Here is a 25,463-nt window from a genome sequence, read left to right on the forward strand (position 1 = left end):
CCATATCCATGCAGCCTACTTCTGCTCTAGGCCCATATCCATGCAGTCTACTTCTGCTCTAGGCCCATATCCATGCAGTCTACTTCTGCTCTAGGCCCATATCCATGCAGTCTACTTCTGCTCTAAGCCCATATCCACACAGTCTACTTCTGCTCTAGGCCCATATCCACGCAGCCTACTTCTGCTCTAGGCCCATATCCATGCAGCCTACTTCTGCTCTAGGCCCATATCCATGCAGCCTGCTTCTGCTCTAGGCCCATATCCATGCAGCCTACTACTGCTCTAGGCCCATATGCATGCAGACTACTTCTGCTCTAGGCCCATATCCATGCAGTCTACTTCTGCTCTAGGCCCATATCCATGCAGCCTACTTCTGCTCTAGGCCCATATCCATGCAGTCTACTTCTGCTCTAGGCCCATATGCATGCAGACTACTTCTGCTCTAGGCCCATATCCATGCAGCCTACTTCTGCTCTAGGCCCATATGCATGCAGACTACTTCTGCTCTAGGCCCATATCCACACAGCCTACTTCTGCTCTAGGCCCATATCCATGCAGTCTACTTCTGCTCTTACTGTAAAACCAAAATTGTGCATTTCTGTCAATGAGCCTCTAGTCTCCAGCCAGGGTATTATCCCTGCGTGGTATGAGCACCGGTTTCTCACATGTCTACCACTCCAAACTGTTTCTCACAGTGCGCTCTGCAGGCTGGCTGTAACTGGCTGTGGTGTGACAGACAACCACTGGTCAATACTGTTAGACGACCATGCTTTTGTTTCTCTGCCTCACTCTGCGCACACGCATGCACACACGCACACGCATACACACTGACTGGCGGCCATAGAAGAGCTTTTGCTGCAACTATTGCTATTCTTGTAGCCCTCAGAACGGTATACAGTACAGAGAAATGCTCACAAAACACACAATTGCAAGCCGAAGGCTCTAGTCTAGACTAACCCTACCACAGTTCATATTGCTAAATTGCAAAATAATGGATGTGATTTATTGAAAGTGTCAGGGATACTGGTGTATTGAACAGAGTTGCAAAATTCCAGTAACCTTCCCAAAATTCCTAGGTTTTCCAGAAATGCCAGTTGGAAGATTCCTGAAATCAGGAGGGAATAAGCAGGAAATCCAGAATCCTCCAACCAGTATTTCTGGAAAACCTGTGGATTTTGGTAAAGTTAACATAATTTTACAACCCTAGAATTGGACGCATGCATTAAAAGAGAATGTCTCGTATGAAAGCTAGAAATTATTCTTCTATTAATGAGCTGGGAAATAATTGGTACCATGGGGTATAATGGGTGGGCGTCCATGGCCAGTAAATAAAGTAAATAATTGTTTGTGACTACTAATTACTGGAACAAAATCAATTAACGTGTTTCACTGTAACTCAAATTCCTAACTGTTACCATACTGTACTTGCACCTCAGTTTACAGGGAATAACCATGGTATGGAGTGCTCACTCACTTAGCTAAACAAGTACGTATACTGTATGCATACGAAACTGATCTTATGCAGTATACTGTACTCATTAACAAGCATTTGAGATGTTTAACACCTGAATCTGACATTTACTGTACTCTAATGTACTGTATTCTTGACCAGCTCTCACTCTCACACCTATAGTCGACAAAGAGAATAGGCTCTTTTTGAATAATTTGACTTGTGCACTATATTTAATTATAGTTTTATTTTAGGACTGTTACGTTTCTCATCGTTACCTTAATAGCTGTATGTTCACACTTTATTAGAGACTATTTTGCAGCTCTTTGAGTACTGCTGGCATGCCCACACCACCGCAGTGCAGTCTCTCAGTAACTACTCTACACTGGCTCTGGTAGGCTCTAGTCCACAGTGTGCTAATTAAAAATGGCGGCCACAGAGGGAGGGACGTTTAAGTTCTAACTGTGAAGAAGGTTTGTATAAAAATGTTCTGTACTGTAACCTTTGGATGCGTCCCAAATTGCAACCTATTACCTATAGTGTACTATAGTGTACTACTGTTGACCAGGGCTCATAGGGTGTGTTGTGAACAGTTGCGGTACGTGGGTAAAATCACTGGGGAAGCCAGAAAAGATCATTGTGTTGAGATAATTGCATTGTTTGCTCTATAAACTGTTCGTTCATATATCCTGTGACCGTGATATATAGGCCGAGACAATAAGAAGACACAGTGGCAGAATAAATTCAACCGCAACTCTGTTTTATCACAAAACTAGAGATGAACCTCTGTCCAGTAAAGTCCACAAAAAAATATTGCATGTAACAGTTACAGTTGAAGTCGGATGTTTATATACACCTTAGCCAAATATATTTAAACTCAGTTTTCCACAATTTCTGACATTTAATCCCAGTAAAGATTCCCTGTTTTAGGTCAGTTAGGATCACCACCTTATTTTAAGAAAGCTTCCCGGTTGGGATGGTGTTCTTCGGCTTGCAAGCATCCCCCTTTTTCCTCCACACATAACGATGGTCATTATGGCCAAACAGTTCTATTTTTGTTTCATCAGACCAGAGGCATTTCTCCAAAAGGTACGATCTTTGTCCCCATGTGCAGTTGCAAATCGTAGTCTGGCTTTTTATTGGGGTTTTGGAGCAGTGGCTTCTTCCTTGCTCAGCGGACTTTCAGGTTATGTCGATATAGGACTCGTTTTACTGTGGATATAGATACTTTGTACCTGTTTCCTCCAGCATCTTCACAAGGTCCTTTGCGGTTGTTCTGGGATTGATTTGCACTTTTCGCAAGAAAGTATGTTCATCTCTAGGAGACAGAACGCGTCTCCTTCCTGAGCGGCATGACGGCTGCGTGGTCCCATGGTGTTTATACTAGCACACTATTGTTTGTACAGATGAACGTGGTACCTTCAGGCGTTTGGAAATTGCTCCCAAGGATGAACCAGACTTGTGGAGATCTACAATTTATCTTCTGAGGTCTTGGCTGATTTCTTTTGATTTTCCCATGATGTCAGGCAAAGAGGCACTGAGTTTGAAGGTAGGCCTTGAAATACATCCACAGGTACACCTCCAATGAGCCTATCAGAAGCTTCTAAAGCCATGACATCATTTTCTGGAATTTTCCAAGCTGTTTGAAGGCACAGTCAACTTAGTGTAAGTAAACCTCTGAACCACTGGAATTGTGAAATAATCTGTCTGTAAACAATTGTTGGAAAAATTACTTGTGTCATGCACAAAATGGATGTCCTAACCGACTTGCCAAAACTATCGTTTGTTAACAAGAAATTTGTGGAATGGTTGAAAAACAAGTTTTAATGACTCCAAACTAAGTGTATGTAAACTTTGACTTCAACTGTACATGACCTACAGCCATGACCTAAAAGCGTGTTAATGTTTCCGACAATTTAGGAACACTAAAAAACTACTGACTTAGAACCACGAAGAGTTACCGCTAGTCGCAAAGAAAACAGGAGCTGCCTGCACTATTCCAGCACCATTTCAACATCAACATTTCAACATCAAATCACCTATGCTTAGTCTAATACAATGAAAAGATACCAAAAACAATTTAGACCAATCAACGTAAGCTAAATCAGATGTGGCTGTCCATGTTTCTGATTTCTGTCTGTGTCTGTGTCTGTGTCTGTGTGTGTGTGTGTGTGTGTGTGTATGTGTGTGTGTGTGTGTGTGTGTGTGTGTGTGTGTGTGTGTGTGTGTGTGTGTGTGTGTGTGTGTGTGTGTGTGTGTGTGTGTGTGTTCGTGCAAGCAGAAAAACATGTTGCCTCACCCTACTTGTAGAGAAATGCCAATGCCATCTTCCTCTCTTTCATTTTGACGAAACGGTCAATCACACTGTCATACAGTACACGCTTTTATGTTTTGTTGTCCTAGGCTACCTGGCTAAAATGCTTGCCACAAGTCCAAATCCCTATCTCCATCCATGGCCAATTTAAGAAAGGTGCAATTTTAGCTAACTAGCTAGCCAATGGAGGACAACAACACAAGATGCAATTCAAGTTGTTTCTGTCAATGATGTACGCTCACGATGCGATTTGATAGGAGTGACGCCAAATCCAAACTGGCTTCCCTTGACACTTTTCTTTGGTGCACCAGAACCATTCACTGTTGAGCTCAGTTCTTTTATGTTTCTTCCATTTGCGAATAATCGCACCAACTGTTGTCACCTTCTCACCAAGCTGCTTGGCGATGGTCTGTAGCCCATTCCAGCCTTGTGTAGGTCTACAATCTTGTCCCTGACATCCTTTGAGAGCTCTTTGGTCTTGGCCATGGTGGAGAGTTTGGAATCTGATTGATTGCTTCTGTGGACAGGTGTCTTTTATACAGGTAACAAACTGAGATTAGGAGCACTCCCTTTAAGAGTGTGCTCCTAATCTCAGCTCGTTACCTGTATAAAAGACACCTGGGAGCCAGAAATATTTCTGATTGAGAGGGGGTCAAATATTTATTTCCCTCATTAAAATGCAAATCAATTTATAACATTTTTGACATGCGTTTTTCTGGATTTTTTGTTGTTGTTATTCTGTCTTTCACTGTTCAAATAAACCTACCATTAAAATTATAGACTGATCATTTCTTTGTCAGTGGGCAAACGTACAAAATCAGCAGGGGATCAAATACTTTTTTCCCTCGCTGTATGTGTATATGTATGCATGCGTGGATGGATATATATATTTATCCCCAAAATATATGGGGGATTGGAAATGATGCAGACAATTACATTGATGGAAGCAATATTCTTCCCGCAATATTAAGCTGGTCCACCCCTAAATATATATATATACTGCTCAAAAAAATACAGGGAACACTTAAACAACATAATGTAACTCCAAGTCAATCACACTTCTGTGAAATCAAACTGTCCACTTAGGAAGCAACACAGATTGACAATAAATTTCACATGCTGTTGTGCAAATGGAACAGACAACAGGTGGAAATTATAGGCAATTAGCAAGACACCCCCAATAAAGGAGTGGTTCGGCAGGTGGTGACCACAGACCACTTCTCAGTTCCTATGCTTCCTGGCTGATGTTTTGGTCACTCTTGAATGCTGGCGGTGCTTTCACTCTAGTGGTAGCATCCACCGTGCGCATTCCCCCTGAATATGCCGATTTGGCTCTCGCCTTCTCAAAAAAGAAGGCAACTCAATTACCACCCCATCGACAGGGCGATTTTGCGATAAATCTCCTGGTAGACGCTGCACTTCCCAGGAGTCACATGTATCCCCTCTCACAGGCAGAGACGGAGGCTATGGAAACATATGTCTCCGAATCCCTACGTCAGGGGTACATTCGGTCCTCCACTTCACCCGCCTCCTCGAGTTTCTTTTTTGTGAAGAAGAAGGAGGGAGGTCTGCGCCCGTGTATTGACTACCGAGGCCTAAATCAGATCACGGTGAGGTACAGTTACCACTACCTCTTATCGCCATGGCGATTGAGTCAATGCACGGGGTGCACTTCTTCACCAAACTAGATCTCAGGAGTGCTTACAACCTGGTGCGTATCCGGGAGGGAGACGAGTGGAAGACGGCGTTCAGTACGACCTCGGGGCATTATGAGTACCTCGTCATGCTGTACGGGTTGGTGAATGCTTTATCAGTCTTCCAAGCCTTTGTAGACGAGATTTTCAGGGACCTGCACGGGCAGGGTGTAGTGGTGTATATCGATGACATTCTGATATACTCCGCTACACGCGCCGAGCACGTGTCCCTGGTGCACAGGGTGCTTGGACAACTGTTGGAGCATGACCTGTACGTCAAGGCTGAGAAATGCCTGTTCTTCCAGCAGTCCATCTCCTTCCTAGGGTACCGCATTTCCACCTTGGGGGTGGAGATGGAGAGTGACCGCATTTCAGCCGTGCGTAATTGGCCGACTCCCACCACGGTAAAGGAAGTGCAGCAGTTCCTAGGGTTTGCCAATTACTACCGGAGGTTAATCTGGGGTTTTGGTCAGGTAGCGGCTCCCATTACCTCACTGCTGAAGGGGGGCCCGGTGCGTTTGCAGTGGTCGGCTGAGGCGGACAGGGCTTTTGGTCACCTGAGGGCTCTGTTTACCTCGGCTCCCGTGCTGGCCCATCCGGATCCCTCTTTGGCGTTCATAGTGGAGGTGGACGCATCCGAGGCTGGGATTGGAGCCATGCTCTCTCAGCACTCGGGAACCTCACCGAAGCTCCGCCCCTGTGCCTTGTTCTCAAAGAAGCTCAGCCCGGCTGAGCGAAACTATGACGTGGGGGACCGGGAGCTGTTGGCTGTCGTCAAGGCTCTGAAGGCGTGGAGACATTAGCTTGAGGGGGCTAAACACCCTTTTCTCATCTGGACTGACCACCGCAATCTGGAGTACATCTGAGCAGCGAGGAGACTGAACCCTCACCAGGGAAGGTGGGCCATGTTTTTCACCTGTTTTGTTTTTTTCCCTTTCCTACAGACCAGGTTGACGTTATTTTTAGGGTTGCAAAGGGTCGTAAACTTTCCTGTAAATTTCCAGAATTTTTCCATGGGAAGTTAAGCCCGGGAATTTAAATTCATCAAAAAAGGTAACTTATTACAGTGAACCTTTTTTGTGGGATACACATAAGGCGATTCCAGGTCTTGTGGCATATTTTGGTTAAACTATCCCCAATTCAGTGGAATTGCAACCCTCTGCATGCACAGTGCAGTGCACTCTTCTATTGCGTGTACAGCTGATTCTCAAGATCTTGCACACTAATGAGATGCTATTGAACCACACTACTACACTGTCTGAGCCAAGGACTACATGCTTTCTGGTAAGTTTTGATTACAATACTGGGTGGGGTGAATATATTTACATGACATGCATGATTTTTTGTTAACTAGTAAATAGCAGCCTACAGCAAAGTGTGTTTAAATAATTTCTAACTTGTTAACAATTTCTGCTAGTTAGTTTTTGCTACCATGTGGGTTTTAGCTTGCTTGAGCCTGCTAATTGAGTAGGGTTAATTCACCTGTTTCCATACGTTTTTTTTATCTTACAAAGGAGTTGTTTAATCTAACTGCTTAACTATTTATCTGTACATGGAATTGTATTGGTTTTTTTTTTACTCATTTTTTTCTAATCTTTACAGGAAAATGCCACAGGCACAATCTGATGTGTGGTGACATTTCACTGCAGCTAACGTAGAAGGAAAACCTATGTACATTTGCAAATGCTGTGCCAAATCATTTGTGAAGAATGCAACAAAGATGCAGAATCATCTGGCCAAGTGCATAAAGTTCCCTCAGCGCTCCCAACAAGCAACCTCTGACAAAAGTCAGGTGAAAATTATGAATCAAACACCTTATCGATAGCAACAGTTCATGGTCCTCCTGGAATCAGAAGTTTTTTTGACTCAATGGAGGAACGTAGTCAGAGAAATGCTGATGAATGTCTTGCTCAAGCTGTGTATGCAACTGGTTCATCTCTGATGCTCACAGGCAATGTGTATCGGACGTGATTTCTGAATGATCTTCGCACAGCATACACCCCTCCAACCAGACAAGCTTTATCTACTCATTTGCTGGATGCAGAGTTCAACAGAGTTCAAGTGAAGGTCAAGCAAATCATAGAGAAAGCAGACTATATTGCAATCATCTCTGATGGGTGGTCGAATGTTCGTGGGAAAGGAATAATTAACTACATAATCTCCACCCCTCAACCAGTATTCTACAAGAGCACAGACACACCGGTCTTTACATTGCATTCAGCTCAACTGCAATCATCAATGACCTTGGACCACAGAAGGTATTTGCACTGGTGACAGACAATGCTGCGAACATGAAGGCTGCTTGGTCTAAAGTGGTGGAGTCCTACCCTCACATCACACCCATTGGCTGTGCAGCTCATGCATTGAATCTGCTCATCAAGGACATCATGGCACTGAAAACAATGGATACACTCAACAAGAGAGCCAAGGAAATGGTTAGGTTATAGCAGCAATCTACCTCACCAAGCAAAGTGAGAAGAATAAGAGCACCACATTGAAGCTGCCCAGCAACACCGGTTGGGGTGGTGTTGTCATCATGTTTGACAGTCTCCTGGAGGGGAAGGAGTCTCTCCAAAAAATGGCCATATCACAGTCTGCCGATATGGACAGCCCCATCAAGAGGATCCTCCTGGATGATGTATTTTGGGAGGGAGTGGTAAGCAGCCTGAAACATATAGCAGTAGCCATTGCACGGATTGAGGGAGACAATGCCATCCTGTCTGATGTTCAGACTCCGCTTGCAGATGTAAGAGAAGAAATCCGTACTGCCTTGCCCACTTCACTGTTGCTCCAGGCAGAGGAAACTACAGTTCTGAAATACATCAAAAAGCGTGAAGACTTCTGCCTGAAGCCCATACACGCCGCAGCATACCTGTTGGACCCCAAGTATGCTGGCAAGAGCATCCTGTCTGGTGCAGAAATCAACAAGGCCTATGGTGTCATCACTACCATGTCACCTTGGCAGTCTGTCGAAGTACAAATCCAAGCAAGGGCTTTGGGATGGAGATGCAATATGGCAGTCGTGCCAACATATCTCATCAGCCACCTGGTGGAAGGGACTTTGTGGATCTGAGGCTCTTTCCCCTGTTACCGCCATCATCCTCCAAATCCCACCAACATCTGCCGCCTCCGAGTGCAACTGGTCCTTGTTTGGGAACACACACACCAAAGCACGCAACATGCTGACCAATACAAGGGTTGAAAAATTGGTGGCCATCTGGGCAAATTTCAGGCTTTTTGAGCCTGACAACGAGCCATCCTCAACAAGGTTGGAAAGTGACAGTGAAGATGACGCCTCAGAGTCTGATGTTCAAGAGGTGGACATTGAGGAGGTTGAGGGAGAAGACATGGAAGCCTGAGAGGAAGACAACAAAAGCTTTAGTTTCTAGACTATGATTTTACAGATTTTTGGGGAGATGCGATGGATCATTGGGGATCATTCAATATTCCCTTTCTTTTGTTGTTCAGTGAATTAATCCATGTGAAGAGTCAACTCATTTAATTAAAGTTCAATTCATAACTAAATTGTTTTATTTATATTGGAAGGATTTAATCATTTGTAATTGTTTACTTATGATAAGGTAAAATGTTTATGTTTCTGTCTCCATATGATATGGTAAATATATCCAATGCAAAAAACATCTACATTTAAATGGTATTAATATTAATGTGCATATATTCCCGTTAATTCCCATATATTCCCGTTAATTCCCATGGAAATTTTCCGCTTCTGCATTTTCCCCAAAATGTGCAACCCTAGTTATTATACATAATCTAGTTGTACTAACACCTAACATGTAGTACAAAAGAGGGGTTACCGCCACAACACAAGAAACACATGAATAAAAAAGGTATTACATATTTTTCATTTTTAGCAATTAGCAATGTTTTCTTCCTATTTTTCTAATCTAAAAGAGGTTTCACCTTGATTTGTGTTTGTTTACAGCGTTTGACTTTTACAAACATGAAAACTTCACTTTTGATTTTTTTTTTCAAGAGATGTTGTTTGTGAGAAAACATTCACAGCATCGCACTGTATTTATATTTGGAATGGCAGCAGTGGCAACATCATTGCCACGCAGGAAAAGATAATTGTGTTTTCAGAGCTTTTTCTTTCCACAGACATCATAATGAGCTAACCTTTCAGCTCACCACGTTAACACCGACAGAAACCACAGCAAATTTTTTGTCATTTCAATAATTGAGCTGTGCAGTGTTTACTTAATCACTAAAGTAATTAACAGGCAGAGGCAGATTCTTTTGTTGTCTATCTCTACCTGTTCTCTGTGGTGAGGATCAGTACAATGCTCTGTAATGAGGGCGACTCTTGCATCTCTGATAGCAACTCTTTTAAAGGGGCAATCCGGGATTGGTACATCTATTTTTGGACAAAGTCGACCCTATAGGTTTATACATCCTACTAGTTGATTAGCAGATGAGACCAAAGATGGTTTTTATGGTGCTGACACTAAGGAGAGAGCACTCAGAGTGCTGGGGCAGAAATGGGCCATGATCCTAAAAGGGAATGGTGATCCTCTACAACATGTATCTTATGCTAATGAAGGTGCATGGTGCTCTGAATGCTTTCCAAAACAGCTGCACCACAATGGCCTATGCACATTGTACAGCATTCATCTGCTGTTCTGTTCTGCCCAAGGGTAGGTAGGTGTGTGTGTGTGTGTGTGTGTGTGTGTGTGTGTGTGTGTGTGTGTGTGTGTGTGTGTGTGTGTGTGTGTGTGTGTGTGTATGTGTGTGTATGTGTGTGTGTTAGTACGTGACCCTACCACACATGGCTCTCGTCAGGATAATGGCACTCAAATGGATACTTCACAGGCAATCATAATCAGTTGCCAAGCAACTGGGGCACCATTCTATAACTAGGAGACAAACGTTGGGGAGCTGACCACAGAATTTAATATCCGCTAATTCATTTTTAATACCTTGGGGAGACGTACAGTAAACTATAACTTGATCATGTTTGTCTAATGTTTCTCATTTGTAAAAACGCATGGGATAAACCTTCAGAACTATCCAAACATATACCGTACACAGCCATGGCGAAAAAAGGAAATATAACTGGTTATTATCATGATATATAATTTACCATCTTTATCTTCATATATATATCATATACATTATGTCTGTTTCTCCAACCGATTTCCAAGCAGTCATCTGTATCCACGACACTATGAATGTATGAAAGCATCCCAGTCTTGAATATGATTCAACTTTATAGTGGGTGACGAAATAAAGAAAGGATTGGTGTGAAGAAGAAGAAATGGTGGTGGAAGGATGCGGTTGGTTAAAGGACTTGTGGGATGGGTGTGTAGCCTATGGCTCAGCCAGGGGAGCTATCACTGAATATCTCACTTGGTTCAAAGAATCAAGCTGGCCATGAGCAAATGGAAAATAAATAGGAAGCGTGATATTCACGGTCCGGGAGGGCACAGCCCTACAGTGGAAAAGCGCCATAAGTGATCCTAACCCTGCTCACGTCACAGCTCTACTTATGGACTGACACTGACTGAACAAGGAGGTTAGCACTCTCTGTGACAAACCAACGTGTTTCCAACTGTTTAATAAGGACACTTGAAAGAAAAGAGTGGTAAAGAGTGGTAATGCAAAAAGGTGGTAAAACTTCAAACAAAGGCGCCATCCTTTTAATTAGTCCTTATATGGCTTGGCTCTAATGGATTCCAATGAGATGGCCTGTTCACAGTCTGTTAGATCTATAAAACAGCATTTTGATGGGAACCAGGACCGTGGTTGAAGAAGTGATAAAGATGTCAAGGGGTTGACAGCACACAGCCGCCCGTCCTCGTGTCATTGTCCAAAATCAGGCAAATGTATTAAAGGACTGTTCAAAATTCACACATACTGTAAATGTCAATAGGTATGGTTAAGCTGGTTCATGGTTTCAAGATCTTATTTGGATCAGGACTTGAATGTCAAGTGGAGGATGACACGACTATCCGTTATACATCATGCGCACATATCGATACAATATGCAGGTATTTGTTTAACTACAGATAACTACTGTAAAGCTTTGTTCAGCATGTAATTGCGTACCTGTAATTATCACTCTACATAATTGAAAAGGCACAGTTTGACAGTATCAGCATCAGACAGAGACATCCATCTATGTTCTATAATAAGACCCTTTCCAGGAATTCCTCATGGGACATGGCTAACAATGTCAACATTACCCTTTGATGATCTAATTCTCTCTTTGCCACAGTAAGATCCTCTATAAATTGGTCAGTGGCGGCTGCTGATTGGCTGAATACCCGGGGCACGAGGTGGTTGGAGTCAACAAAGCAGCATGACAGAAATATGATTCCAAGTTTTCAAACTACAGGCAGTTTCTTTAAGGAGATATGAATTGATCTGTGCAATTGAACAGCATAAATACAACAATTTCACTTTTGTATGTCAAAAACCGAATGACCACATGCTGGCACTGTTTTGAACAGATTAGATTCTACTATTTAGAACATGCAGCCAGCTCACGAACGATCGTAAAAGGGAGAACACAACAAGCATGCAGATGCAATAAGTGAAAACACATTATCTAACTGGGTATAGCTAGCTAACATGTCACAAAGCATGTGGCGCTAGCCAGTTAACATTCCTTTTGAAATAACTTCATATTTTCGAGTTAGTTAGATATTAGTTTTAAAAGACTTGAAATTGGCATGCTAGTTGCTTATCAAAAGGTAGATAACTGGTTAATTTGACCCAAACAAATCAACTAAACTATTTCTCAATGTTTCTCAAAATTACTGTAGCTGGCTAATTCATTTGATCATGCTTTGTGATACACCGGTGTAATGCTGTTTTAGTCAACACAACATGTCGCCCTGTCACCTAGAGTAAAACATGATGAAAAACACGGGGGGAAACAATAAGCCACCGTCATGCTTTTTTGTCCTACCAGATCAGCGATGAAAAGGTTCTAGCTAGTGTATATATATTATATAATTCACTGCAACAAGAGTCGAAGGACAGTTCCTCCTCCTAGTAAATAGCTGGAAAACAATCCCATCAATGTTCGCACGGCCTAATTCACCCGTGGAGGCAGAACTGCTACTGAGGGGCAGATTATTTGTATTTTTTTATTTTATTTCACGTTTATTAAACCAGGTAGGCCAGTTGAGAACGAGATCTCATTTACAACTGCAACCTGGCCAAGATAAAGCAAAGCGACAAAAACAACACAGAGTTACACATAAACAAACGTACAGTCAATAACACAATAGAAAAATCGATGTACAGTGTGTGCAAATGTAGAAAAGTGGGGAGGAAAGGCAATAAATAGGCCATGGAGGCAAAATAATTACAATTTAGCATTAACACTGGAGTGATAGATGCGCAGATGATGATGTGCAAGTAAAGATACTCGGGTGCAAAAGAGCAAGAGGATAAGTAACAATATGGGGATGAGGTAGTTGGGTATGCTATTTACAGATTGGCTGTGTACAGGTACAGTGATCGGTAAGCTGCTCTGACAGCTGATGCTTAAAGTTAGAGAAGGAGATATAAGACTCCAGCTTCAGTGATTTTTGCAATTTGTTCCAGTAATTGGCAGCAGAGAACTGGAAGGAAAGGTGGCCAAAGGAAGTGTTGGCTTTGGGGGTGACCAGTGAAATATACCTGCTGGAGTGCGTGCTACAGGTGGGTGTTGCTATGGTGACCAGTGAGCTGAGATAAGGCGGGGCTTTACCTAGCATAGACTTATAGATGACCTGGAGCCAGTGGGTTTAGCGACAAATATGTAGTGACTAGTAAGTTATTGAACAGCTTGTTTAGAAAATATACACAATTACCAAACTTTTATGAGAATTTAAAACATAATCCACGAATTATATATATATATATATATTACACACACATATATATACACACTATGTACAGTACCAGTCAAAATGTTATGCACAATATATATATATATATTGTGCATAACATTTTGACTGGTACTGTACATACTGTGTATATATATGTATATATACACTGCTCAAAAAAATAAAGGGAACACTTAAACAACACAATGTAACTCCAAGTCAATCACACTTCTGTGAAATCAAACTGTCCACTTAGGAAGCAACACTGATTGACAATAAATGTCACATGTTGTTGTGCAAATGGAATAGACAACAGGTGGAAATTGTAGGCAATTAGCAAGACACCCCCAATAAAGGAGTGATTCTGCAGGTTGGGACCACAGACCACTTCTCAGTTCCTATGCTTCCTGGCTGATGTTTTGGTCACTTTTGAATGCTGGCGGTGCTTTCACTCTAGTGGTAGCATGAGACGGAGTCTACAACCCACACAAGTGGCTCAGGTAGTGCAGCTCATCCAGGATGGCACATCAATGCGAGCTGTGGCAAGAAGGTTTGCTGTGTCTGTCAGCATAGTGTCCAGAGCATGGAGGCGCTGCCAGGAGACAGGACAGTACATCAGGAGGCGTGGAGGAGGCCGTAGGAGTGCAACAACCCAGCAGCAGGACCGCTACCTCCGCCTTTGTGCAAGGAGGAGCAGGAGGAACACTGCCAGAGCCCTGCAAAATGACCTCCAGCAGGCCACAAATGTGCATATGTATGCTCAAACGGTTAGAAACAGACTCCATGAGGGTGGTATGAGGGCCCGACGTCCACAGGTGGGGGTTGTGCTTACAGCCCAACACCGTGCAGGACGTTTGGCATTTGCCAGAGAACACCAAGATTGGCAAATTCGCCACTGGCGCCCTGTGCTCTTCACAGATGAAAGCATGTTCACACTGAGCACGTGACAGACGTGACAGAGTCTGGAGACGCCGTGGAGAACGTTCTGCTGCCTGCAACATCCTCCAGCATGACCGGTTTGGCGGTGGGTCAGTCATGGTGTGGGGTGGCATTTCTTTGGGGGGCCGCACAGCCCTCCATGTGCTCGCCAGAGGTAGCCTGACTGCCATTAGGTACCGAGATGAGATCCTCAGACCCCTTGTGAGACCATATGCTGGTGCGGTTGGCCCTGGGTTCCTCCTAATGCAAGACAATGCTAGACCTCATGTGGCTGGAGTGTGTCAGCAGTTCCTGCAAGAGGAAGGCATTGATGCTATGGACTGGCCCGCCCGTTCCCCAGACCTGAATCCAATTGAGCACATCTGGGACATCATGTCTCGCTCCATCCACCAACGCCACGTTGCACCACAGACTGTCCAGGAGTTGGTGGATGCTTTAGTCCAGGTCTGGGAGGAGATCCCTCAGGAGACCATCCGCCACCTCATCAGGAGCATGCCCAGGCGTTGTAGGGAGGTCATACAGGCACGTGGAGGCCACACACACTACTGAGCCTCATTTTGACTTGTTTTAAGGACATTACATCAAAGTTGGATCAGCCTGTAGTGTGGTTTTCCACTTTAATTTTGAGTGTGACTCCAAATCCAGACCTCCATGGGTTGATAAATTGGATTTCCATTGATTATTTGTGTGTGATTTTGTTGTCAGCACATTCAACTATGTAAAGAAAAAAGTATTTAATAAGATAATTTCATTAATTCAGATCTAGGATGTGTTATTTTAGTATTGCCTTTATTTTTTTGAGCAGTGTATATATATATATATATATATATATATACATACATACATACATACATACATACATACATACATACATACATACATATATATATATATATATATATATATATATACATATATACACACACACACACACTTACTCATTGCAGGGTTTTTCTTTATTTTTACTATTTTCTACATTGTAGAATTTTTGTATTAATTTAAAAAAAATTTTATTTAACCTTTATTTAACCTTGCAAGTTAAGAACACATTTTTATTTTTCAATGACGGCCTACCCTGGCCAAACCTGGGCCAATTGTGCACTGCCCTATGGGACTCCCAATCACGGCCGGATGGGATACAGCCTGGATTCGAACCAGGGACTGTAGTGACACCTCTTGCACTAAGATGCAGTGCCTTAGACCCCTCGGGAGATTGGTAATGAAGACATTAAAACTATAAAATAACACATATGAAATCATGCAGTAACCAAAAAAACTGTTAAACAAATCAAAATATATTTTAGATTTGAGATTCTTCAAAGTAGTCACCCTTTGCCATGACGACAGCTTTGCACACTCTTGGCATTCTCTCAACCATATTCATGAGGTAGTCACCTGGAATGCATTTCAATTAACAGGTTGGCTTGCTAAAAGTTAATTTGTGGAATTTATTTCCATCTTAATGAGTTTGAGCCAATCAGTTGTGTTGTGACAAGGTAGGGGTGGTATTCTTGTTTGAAAATGGCACTGTTGAGAATGGCTGCCATTTTAACGACACTAACCAATTGTGCTATTGTGTGTGTTTTTTGCGTTATTTGCAAATTATTTCGTACATAATGTTTCTGCCCCGTCTCTTATGACTGAAAAGAGCTTCTATAAATCAGCACAGTGATTACTCACCTCATATTGAAAGAAGATTTTTTCTTTAACGAGTTGGATGAGAGGGATTTACTCCAGACACCCGACAAGGCCCTCATCCCGGTCATTCGCAGGAGAAAGAGACGAAGATATTGAGGACGAAGGTCAGGGTGCCTTGTGAGGATCCTGCGGCGAGTGGGTCATTTTCCTTTACCATCGGTCCTATTAGCCAACGTACAATCACTGGATAATAAAATAGATGAACTACAAGCACGAATATCCTACCAACAGGACATTAAAAACTGTAATATCTTATGTTTCACCGAGTCATGGCTGAACGACGACATGAATAATATACAGCTGGCAGGTTATACACTGTATCGGCAGGATAGAACAGTAGCCTCTGGTAAGACAAGGGGTGGAGGTCTGTATATTTGTAAACAACAGCTGGTGCACAATATCTAAGGAAGTATCGAGGTTTTGCTCGCCTGAGGTAGAGAATCTCATGATAAGCTGTAGACCACACTATTTACCAAGAGAGTTTTCATCTATTTTCTTCGTAGCTGTCTATTTACCTCCCTGGAGGGAAGCCAAAGTAAGTCCGTTACCCAAGAGTGGTAAAGTGGCCTTTACTGGATTTAACAGCAGACCTATAAGCTTGCTACCAGATTTTAGCAAACTGTTGGAAAAAAATATGCTTGACCAAATACAATGCGATTTCTCTGTAAACAAATTAACAACAGACTTTCTGCCTGCTTATAGAGAAGGGCACTCAACATGTACTGCACTGACACAAATGACTGATGATTGGTTGAATGAAATTGATAATAAGAAGATTGTGGGAGCTGTACTGTTAGATTTCAGTGCAGCCTTTGATATTATTGACCATAACCTGTTGTTGAAAAAAACTTGTGTTATTGCTTTTCAACCTCTGCCATATCGTAGATTCAGAGCTATCTATCTAATAGTACTCAAAGGGTTTTCTTTAATGGAAGCTTCTCTAATGTCAAACATGTAAATTGTGGTGTACCGCAGGGTAGCTCTCTGGGCCCTCAACTCTTTTCTATTTTTAACCAATGAGCTGCCACTGGCATTAAACACAGCATGTGCGTCCATGTATGCTGATGATTCAACCATATACGCATCAGCAACCACAGCTAATGAAGTCACTGAAACCCTTAAAGAGTGGCAGTCTGTTCTGGAACGGGTGGCCAGTGTGACAATAGTGCTAGTACGAATTTGGACCCAGGCGCAGAGAAACACAGCAGAGAAACACAGTAAGGGTAAATCCAGAATATTTACTTAAGGTCTTCATAGCAAAACAACAAAGCAAGGGCACATGAGAACACTGAACAAAACATGAGACCTGAGCAACTGGCCCAGTCCACAGAGGAACCAAAATAGTCATCAAGCAGGTGATCCCAATAAGCCCAATCAGGGTCACCTGGATACTAGAGGAAACCCAAGGGTGCTCTCCAGTGGCAACCACAGGTAGTACACTCCAGGAAGAAACCCTGACCTGTGACAGCCAGGAATAAACTGGTCCTGAACATCTCTAAAACTGAGAGCTTTGTATTTGGTACAAATCCTTCCTTAAGTTCTAGACCTCAGCTGAATCTGGTAATGAATGTTGTCCCCATGTGCAGTTGCAAACCATAGTCTGGATTTTTTATTGCGGTTCAGGAGCAGTGGCTTCTTCCTTGCCGAGCGGCCTTTCAGGTTATGTCGATATGGGACTCGTTTTATTGTGGATATAGATACTTTTGTACCTATTTCCTCCAGCAACTTCACAAGGTCCTTTGCTGTTGTTCTGGGATTGATTTGCACTTTTCGTACCAAAGTACGTTCATCTCTAGGAGACAGAATGCGTCACCTTCCTGAGCGGTACGATGGATGCGTGGTTCCATGGTGTTTATACTTGCGTACTATTGTTTGTACAGATGAATGTGGTACCTTCAGGCGTTTGGAAATTGCTCCCAAGGATGAACCAGACTTGTGGAGGTCTACAATGTGTTTTCTAACGTCTTGGCTAATTTCTTTTGATTTTCCCATGATGTCAAGCAAAGAGGCACTGGGTTTGAAGGTAGGCCTTGAAACACATCCACAGGTACACCTCCATTTGACTCAAATGATGTCAATTAGCCAGCCTATCAGAAGCTTCTAAAGCCATGACATAATTTTCTGGAATTTTCCAAGCTGTTTAAAGGCACAGTCAACTTAGTGGGAGTCCCGGTGCACAACTGAGCAAGAGGACAAGCACATTAGAGTGTCTAGTTTGAGAAACAGATGCCTCACAAGTCCTCAACTGGCAGCTGACAAACACCACTCTGGCCATTTTGAGCCTGTAATCGAACCCACAAATGCTGATGCTCCAGATACTTCTAAAAAAGGCGAGTTTTATTGCTTCTTTAAGCAGCACAAAAGTTTTCAGCTGTGCTAACATAATTGCAAAAGGGTTTACTAATGATCAATTAGTCTTTTAAAATGATAAACTTGGATTAGCTAACACAATGTGCCATTGGAACACGGGAGTGATGGTTGCTGATAATGGGCCTCTGTACGCCTATGTAGATATTCCATTAAAATCCTCTACCAACTAAGCTACACTGCACTCCAGGACCAGGATTGCCTACCCCTGGGATATGCAACAATAGCTTTGATCATCAAGTTCTTGCCCATTAGAGTGCAGTATTGTCTTCAAACTTTATCTTCCGGATGCTGGAGTGAGTGGTCGTTCTGCACCTCGCTCCGCGGGTAATATTACATTTCATTACATTACATTACATTACATTGGAACGATTTGATTCGTGTATTGTTAGCTAGCTACATAGTTGTATCTGCTGTCTTTGTATCAAGGATAAAGGTGTAGCTCTGAGGAACTAACAAGGTTAGCTAGCCAGCTGTATTCATTCATTCGCGCCGTTTTCGAAACGGCGTCAACACCATAACACCACAGCTAGCTAGCCAACTTTACCAATTAGCAGTACTGTAGAAACTATATACATTACAACGGAACGATTTGATTCGTGTATTGTTAGCTAGCTACATAGTTGTATCTGCTGTCTTTGTATCAAGATAAAGGCGTAGTACAGAGTAACTATCGAGGTTAGCTAGCCAGCTACATTCTCTAACATAGTCAACAACGCGCCCACTGCTAGCTAGCTAACCCTACCAGCTAGCTGTATCATTTTTAGTCAATAAGATTTTTGCAACGTTAGCTTAACTTTCTGAACATTCGAGATGTGTAGTCCACTTGTGTAGCTAGCAGGACTGAATTTTTTTGTTAGCAAGCCAACGTTTAATTACTTCTGCATTATGAACTAGACACGGACACGAATTATCCATTGGTAGCTTGTTGTTACCAAGTATTGGTGCTAACCGTGTTACAGGATGCTAGCATGCTAGTTAGCTAGGGCGTCATAGGACACGGTGCACTAGGTGGGTTTTCACGGAAGATTACTGTACCAAGTTATCTAGCGGAATAAACTAAGTTTGAGCCTATTCCTGGAAACATTGAACCACTGTAGTTTACATCAATTTTAATTTCTAGTGGTAGCTAGAAAAGTTATATTTTAGCGTTTTAGTGTTTCAGTGAATTGTTAGTGAGGGAGGCCCTGCTCTCTCGCTTCCCCAGTTGTTTAGTTAATTTTTCATGCCAATCTCCTTTGCATTAGCGTAGCCTCTCCCGTAGCCTATCAACTATGTGTCGGTCTATCCCTGTTCTCTCCTCTCTGCACAGGCCATACAAACGCTTCACATCGCGTGGCCACTGCCACTCTAACCTGGTGGTCCCAGTGCGCACAACCCACGTGGAGTTCCAGGTCTCCAGCAGCCTCTGGAACTGCCGGTCTGCGGCCAACAAGGCAGAGTTCATCTCAGCCTATGCTACCCTCCAGTCCCTCGACTTCTTGGTGCTGACGGAAACATGGATTACCACAGAAAACACTGCTACTCCTACTGCTCTCTCCTCGTCTGACCACGTGTTCTCGCACACCCCGAGAGCATCTGGTCAGCGGGGTGGTGGCACCGGAATCCTCATCTCTCCCAAGTGGACATTCTCTCTTTCTCCCCTGACCCATCTGTCTATCTCCTCCTTTGAATTCCATGCTGTCTCAATCACTAGCCCATTAAAGCTTAACATCCTTACCATTTATCGCCCTCCAGGTTCCCTTGGAGAGTTCATCAATGAGCTTGACGCCTTGATAAGTTCCTTTCCTGAGGATGGCTCACCCCTCACAGTTCTGGGTGATTTTAACCTCCCTACGTCTACCTTTGACTCATTTCTCTCTGCCTCCTTCTTTCCACTCCTCTCCTCTTTTGACCTCACCCTCTCACCGTCCCCCCCTACTCACAAGGCAGGCAATACGCTTGACCTCATCTTTACTAGATGCTGTTCTTCTACTAATCTCACTGCAACTCCCCTCCAAGTCTCCGATCACTACCTTGTATCCTTTTCCCTCTCGCTCTCCTCCAACACTACTCACTCTGCCCCTACTCAGATGGTATTGCGCCGTCGCAACCTTCGCTCTCTCTCTCCTGCTACTCTCTCCCCTTCCATCCTATCATCTCTTCCCTCTGCTCAATCCTTCTCCAACCAATCTCCTGATTCTGCCTCCTCAACCCTCCTCTCCTCCCTTTCTGCATCCTTTGACTCTCTATATCCCCTATCCTCTCGACCGGCTCGGTCCTTCCCTCCTGCTCCGTGGCTTGACGACTCATTGCGAGCTCACAGAACAGGGCTCCGGGCAGCCGAGCGGAAATGGAGGAAAACTAGCCTCCCTGCGGACCTGGCATCTTTCACTCCCTCCTCTCTACATTTTCCTCCTCTGTTTCTGCTGCTAAAGCCACTTTCTACCACTCTAACTTCCAAGCATCTGCCTCTAACCCTAGGAAGCTCTTTGCCACCTTCTCCTCCCTCCTGAATCCTCCTCCCCCTCCCCCCCCCCCTCCTCCCTCTCTGCGGATGACTTCGTCAACCATTTTGAAAAGAAGGTCGACGACATCCGATCCTCGTTTGTTAAGTCAAACGTCCCTTCCGTCTTCAAGAGAGCGAGAGTTGCACCCCTTCTCAAAAAACCTACACTCGATCCCTCCGATGTCAACAACTACAGACCAGTATCCCTTCTTTCTTTTCTCTCCAAAACTCTTGAACGTGCCGTCCTTGGCCAGCTCTCCCGCTATCTCTCTCAGAATGACCTTCTCGATCCAAATCAGTCAGGTTTCAAGGCTGGTCATTCAACTGAGACTGCTCTTCTCTGTGTCACGGAGGCTCTCCGCACTGCTAAAGCTAACTCTCTCTCCTCTGCTCTCATCCTTCTAGACCTATCTGCTGCCTTTGATACCGTGAACCATCAGATCCTCCTCTCCACCCTCTCCGAGTTGGGTATCTCCGGCGCGGCTCACTCTTGGATTGCGTCCTACCTGACAGGTCGCTCCTACCAGGTGGCATGGCGAGAATCCGTCTCCGCACCACGTGCTCTCACCACTGGTGTCCCCCAGGGCTCAGTTCTAGGCCCTCTCCTATTCTCGCTATACACCAAGTCACTTGGCTCTGTCATATCCTCACATGGTCTCTCCTATCATTGCTACGCAGACGACACACAATTCATCTTCTCCTTTCCCCCTTCTGATAACCAGGTGGCGAATCGCATCTCTGCATGTCTGGCAGACATATCAGTGTGGATGACGGATCACCACCTCAAGCTGAACCTCTGCAAGACGGAGCTGCTCTTCCTCCCGGGGAAGGACTGCCCTTTCAATGATGTCGCCATCACGGTGGACAACTCCATTGTGTCCTCCTCCCAGAGTGCTAAGAGCCTCGGCGTGACCCTGGACAACACCCTGTCGTTCTCCGCTAACATCAAGGCGGTGACCCGATCCTGTAGGTTCATGCTATACAACATTCGCAGAGTACGACCCTGCCTTACACAGGAAGCGGCGCAGGTCCTAATCCAGGCACTTGTCATTTCCTGTCTGGATTACTGCAACTCCCTGTTGGCGAGGGTCCCTGCCTGTGCCATTAAACCCCTACAACTCATCCAGAACGCCGCAGCCCGTCTGGTGTTCAACCTTCCCAAGTTCTCTCACGTCACACCCGCTCCTCCGCACACTCCACTGGCTTCCAGTTGAAGCTCGCATCTGCTACAAGACCATGGTGCTTGCCTACGGAGCTGTGAGGGGAACGGCACCTCCGTACCTTCAGGCTCTGATCAGGCCCTACACCCAAACAAGGGCACTGCGTTCATCCACCTCTGGCCTGCTGGCCCCCCTACCGCTGCGGAAGCACAGTTCCCGCTCAGCCCAGTCAAAACTGTTCGCTGCTCTGGCACCCCAATGGTGGAACAAGCTCCCTCACGACGCCAGGACAGCGGAGTCAATCACCACCTTCCGTAGACACCTGAAACCCCACCTCTTTAAGGAATACCTGGGATAGGATATAGTAATCCTTCTAACCCCCCCCCCCAAAAAAAAGATATAGATGTACTATTGTAAAGTGGTTGTTCCACTGGATATCATAAGGTGAATGCACCTATTTGTAAGTCGCTCTGGATAAGAGCGTCTGCTAAATGACGTAAATGTAAATGTAAAAACAAATCTGCCGTTTCCAGCTACAATAGTAATTTACAACATTAACAATGTCTACACTGTATTTCTGATCAATTTTATGTTATTTTAATGGACAAAAAAATATGTTTTTCTTTAAAAAACAAGGACATTTCTAAGTGATCCCAAACTTTTTAATGGTAGCGATTATATATACAAAGAAAAAAAATCAGGACCAATCACAAGTGTTTTTTGTTGACCAATCACAAGCGGGGCGCCGTTACTAACGCCTTAATGGGCTGGCCGCCGATGACTTTGATCTAAAACAGGAATTCTAATCAGCACACCATACTCCTCTATGTTGGAAAAGAAGACCCAGAGAACTCTCAGAGTAGTACTCTACACTTTGATTGGACATTGATGCTGTCAAACGTGATGCAACTACTGCATATTCAAAGAGTTAATTTAGCCTAGAAAGTGCAATCATCATGCCAAACTAGCTTTCAGTAAAGTTGCAATTAGATGACTAATCTAATTCTAGCCACTTTATCATAAGGCTTAGGGACAAATCCTAACTTCTATCAAGTCGACTCATTCCATCCAGGATATGCTGCTGTATAAATCAAACTAATTTTCTCGTCATCCTCACAGTCTAGCTTTCTCACTTTACACAGCATATACGCAAACAAACACACCCACACACAAATTAAAGATTTCACTTGGTACTATTTAAAGTGTTAAGTGTTCTGAGCAGCTATACACAAGATATCCTCTCTCTGTGATAAAATTTGTCCTCTCTCTGTGATAAAATGTACAAGGTGTTGAGGTATAGCCTCCTATACCTGTAGTTCATATAGGAGCTGTTCGTTACTTAATTAAGAACAATCACATTTACTCTCACACACCAATAACCCTGGGACAGAAGAAGGCGTTTCTGCTATCTAGTATCATGCCAGTATTCCTACTGTTCAGAGGATGACAGAAGTGCAACCCTGGCACTTTGTATGTATCACCCAAAACGTATAATACCAATTAGAATAACCTGGGGGGGCCTGTGGTAACATGATCATGTTGAAACGGAAATAAACAAATGAAGTGAGACTATCAAGATGTTATCCCCAAATGAAACTATGAAGTTACAACATATGTAAGCCTACATAAAACTGTCTGAGATATAATTTTCCATTTTGGTTTTAATGTACCGTGTTTTTTACCCCTTGCCCCTTTCAGATATGAACAAAAGCCAGTATAAGGAAGATGCAATGGTAAAGAAGACAGGTTTATGTTTAGATATGAAAGGGGTTAATATTACCTAAGACTTACATTTTGCAAATACATTTTAGTTATTTAGCAGATTTTTCACCTGTTGGCTTGGGGATTCAAACCAGCGACCTTTCGGTAACTGGCCCAACTATCCTAACTGATACGGTACCTGCTTCTAGGCCACCAGCCGCAGCCTAAGGGTTAGAGCGTTCTGCCAGTAACCAAAAGGTCGCTAGTTCAATACCCGAGCCCACAAGGTGAAAAATCTGTCGATGTGCCCTTGAGCAAGGCACTTACTCCTAATTTGCTCATGAGGCGCTGTACTACTATGGCTGACCTTGTAAAACAACACATTTCACTGCACCTATCCAGTGTGTGCCAATAAACCAGCAGTTTTTAGTTTTTATAGATGGTCATGCATACACAGTATAGGCTACAGGCCTGATGATTATAGGGAAAGGAGGTGGTGTAGTTCCCATGTTGTTGATAAGTGATCAACTACAACTTTATTAAATATGTGGATTCTCTATTTCATTAGCTTATGTTGAACTTTTCCTTTCTCTACATGATACCATATTTGTTAGGCCTACATCTTTCCATAATCAATAAATACAGTAACTTATAGAACTGTTGTCCTGCTTGTTGGCACAAATTATTGAATGTGACATCACGGACTTTTCTGAGTTGCTAATTGCGTGCAACATCAAAATGGAACCGACAGCGACTGAAAATGTTTAGTTCAGACCTAATTTACTGTATGGGTCAGACATAGCCTAATTATCAATCCCATATGGATTGTGTCACGCCATACAGTAAACTGAATACCTAATACCCGAATGCAAACATGTGTGCAAAAGTTTATAAATCACTAAGAACTATATCTGTGCTTAATTTAAACGAATTAAATCATGGCATTACAGAAGTGATAGGATATACTGTAGTTACCTTCTGGTCCACGATGTAACATGCCATCTCCCGGACCTGAGCGAGACTGAAGTCGACAGAGTCCAACAGAACGGGCTCGCGGCTCAGCCCGATCTGGATCTGGAAAGAGATGCCATTGGACACCGAGGACAGGGGACTCGGCGGTCGGATCACCGGCGGAGCACTCATATTAATCTCCCGGGAGTCAAAACAATACCGACTCGACATACTGTAGGTGAGTAAATATACTTGTCTAACCGCAAAACAGCCGCCTGTTTTGAATATCAAACCACAACTTCAAATCTCCGATTGTGTCATGAATGCAAATTATGACGAGAGATTATTAGCCTAATAAAACTAATGATATAAACCAAAGAAATGTTGAAAAATATCATATTTCGAGCGGTGAAATACGATAATGATGAAGCCATATACGTCAGTTACGTTTGAACGTTCGGATGTAATCAGAGCCCGCCTCCTGCCTGGCTGGCTGATGTTATGCCGCGTTCATGTGCTAGTCGGAACTCTGAAATGTCCTATAAACCATCAGTTTTTATTTTTATAGATGGTCATGCATACACAGTATAGGCTACAGGCATGATGATTATAGGGAATGGAGGTGGTGTAGTAGTTGCCATGTTGTTGATAAGTGATCAACTACAACTTTATTAAATATGTGGATTCTCTATTTCATTAGCTTATGTTGAACTTTTCCTTTCTCTACATCTATCAGAAAAGTCCGTGATGTCACATTCAATAATTTGTGCCAACAAGCAGGACTACAGTTCTATAAGTGTTCCACCAGTTAGCAAGTCATACATGTTTTGAGTTTCGTAGTTCCTACTAGGACGTTAACG

The 25,463-nt window shown here is 43.4% G+C and overlaps 1 protein-coding gene across 2 annotated transcripts in view; it reads right to left on the reverse strand.

Moving 5' to 3' along the window:
* Window positions 1-25,046, reverse strand: part of prkd1 (protein kinase D1) — a 68,104-nt gene extending 43,058 nt beyond the window's left edge. For both annotated transcript variants that reach the window (XM_014192675.3, XM_014192658.3), the window contains exon 1: window positions 24,628-25,046. In XM_014192675.3, coding sequence (XP_014048150.1) covers window positions 24,628-24,834 — 207 coding nt within the window. In that variant the 5' untranslated portion in view covers window positions 24,835-25,046. The remainder of the gene's footprint in view (window positions 1-24,627) is intronic.
* Window positions 25,047-25,463: the final 417 nt, after the last annotated feature.

Source organism: Salmo salar, chromosome 01 (genome assembly GCF_965601325.2).
Source record: "Salmo salar chromosome 01, fSalSal1, whole genome shotgun sequence".
Taxonomy (NCBI): domain Eukaryota; kingdom Metazoa; phylum Chordata; class Actinopteri; order Salmoniformes; family Salmonidae; genus Salmo; species Salmo salar.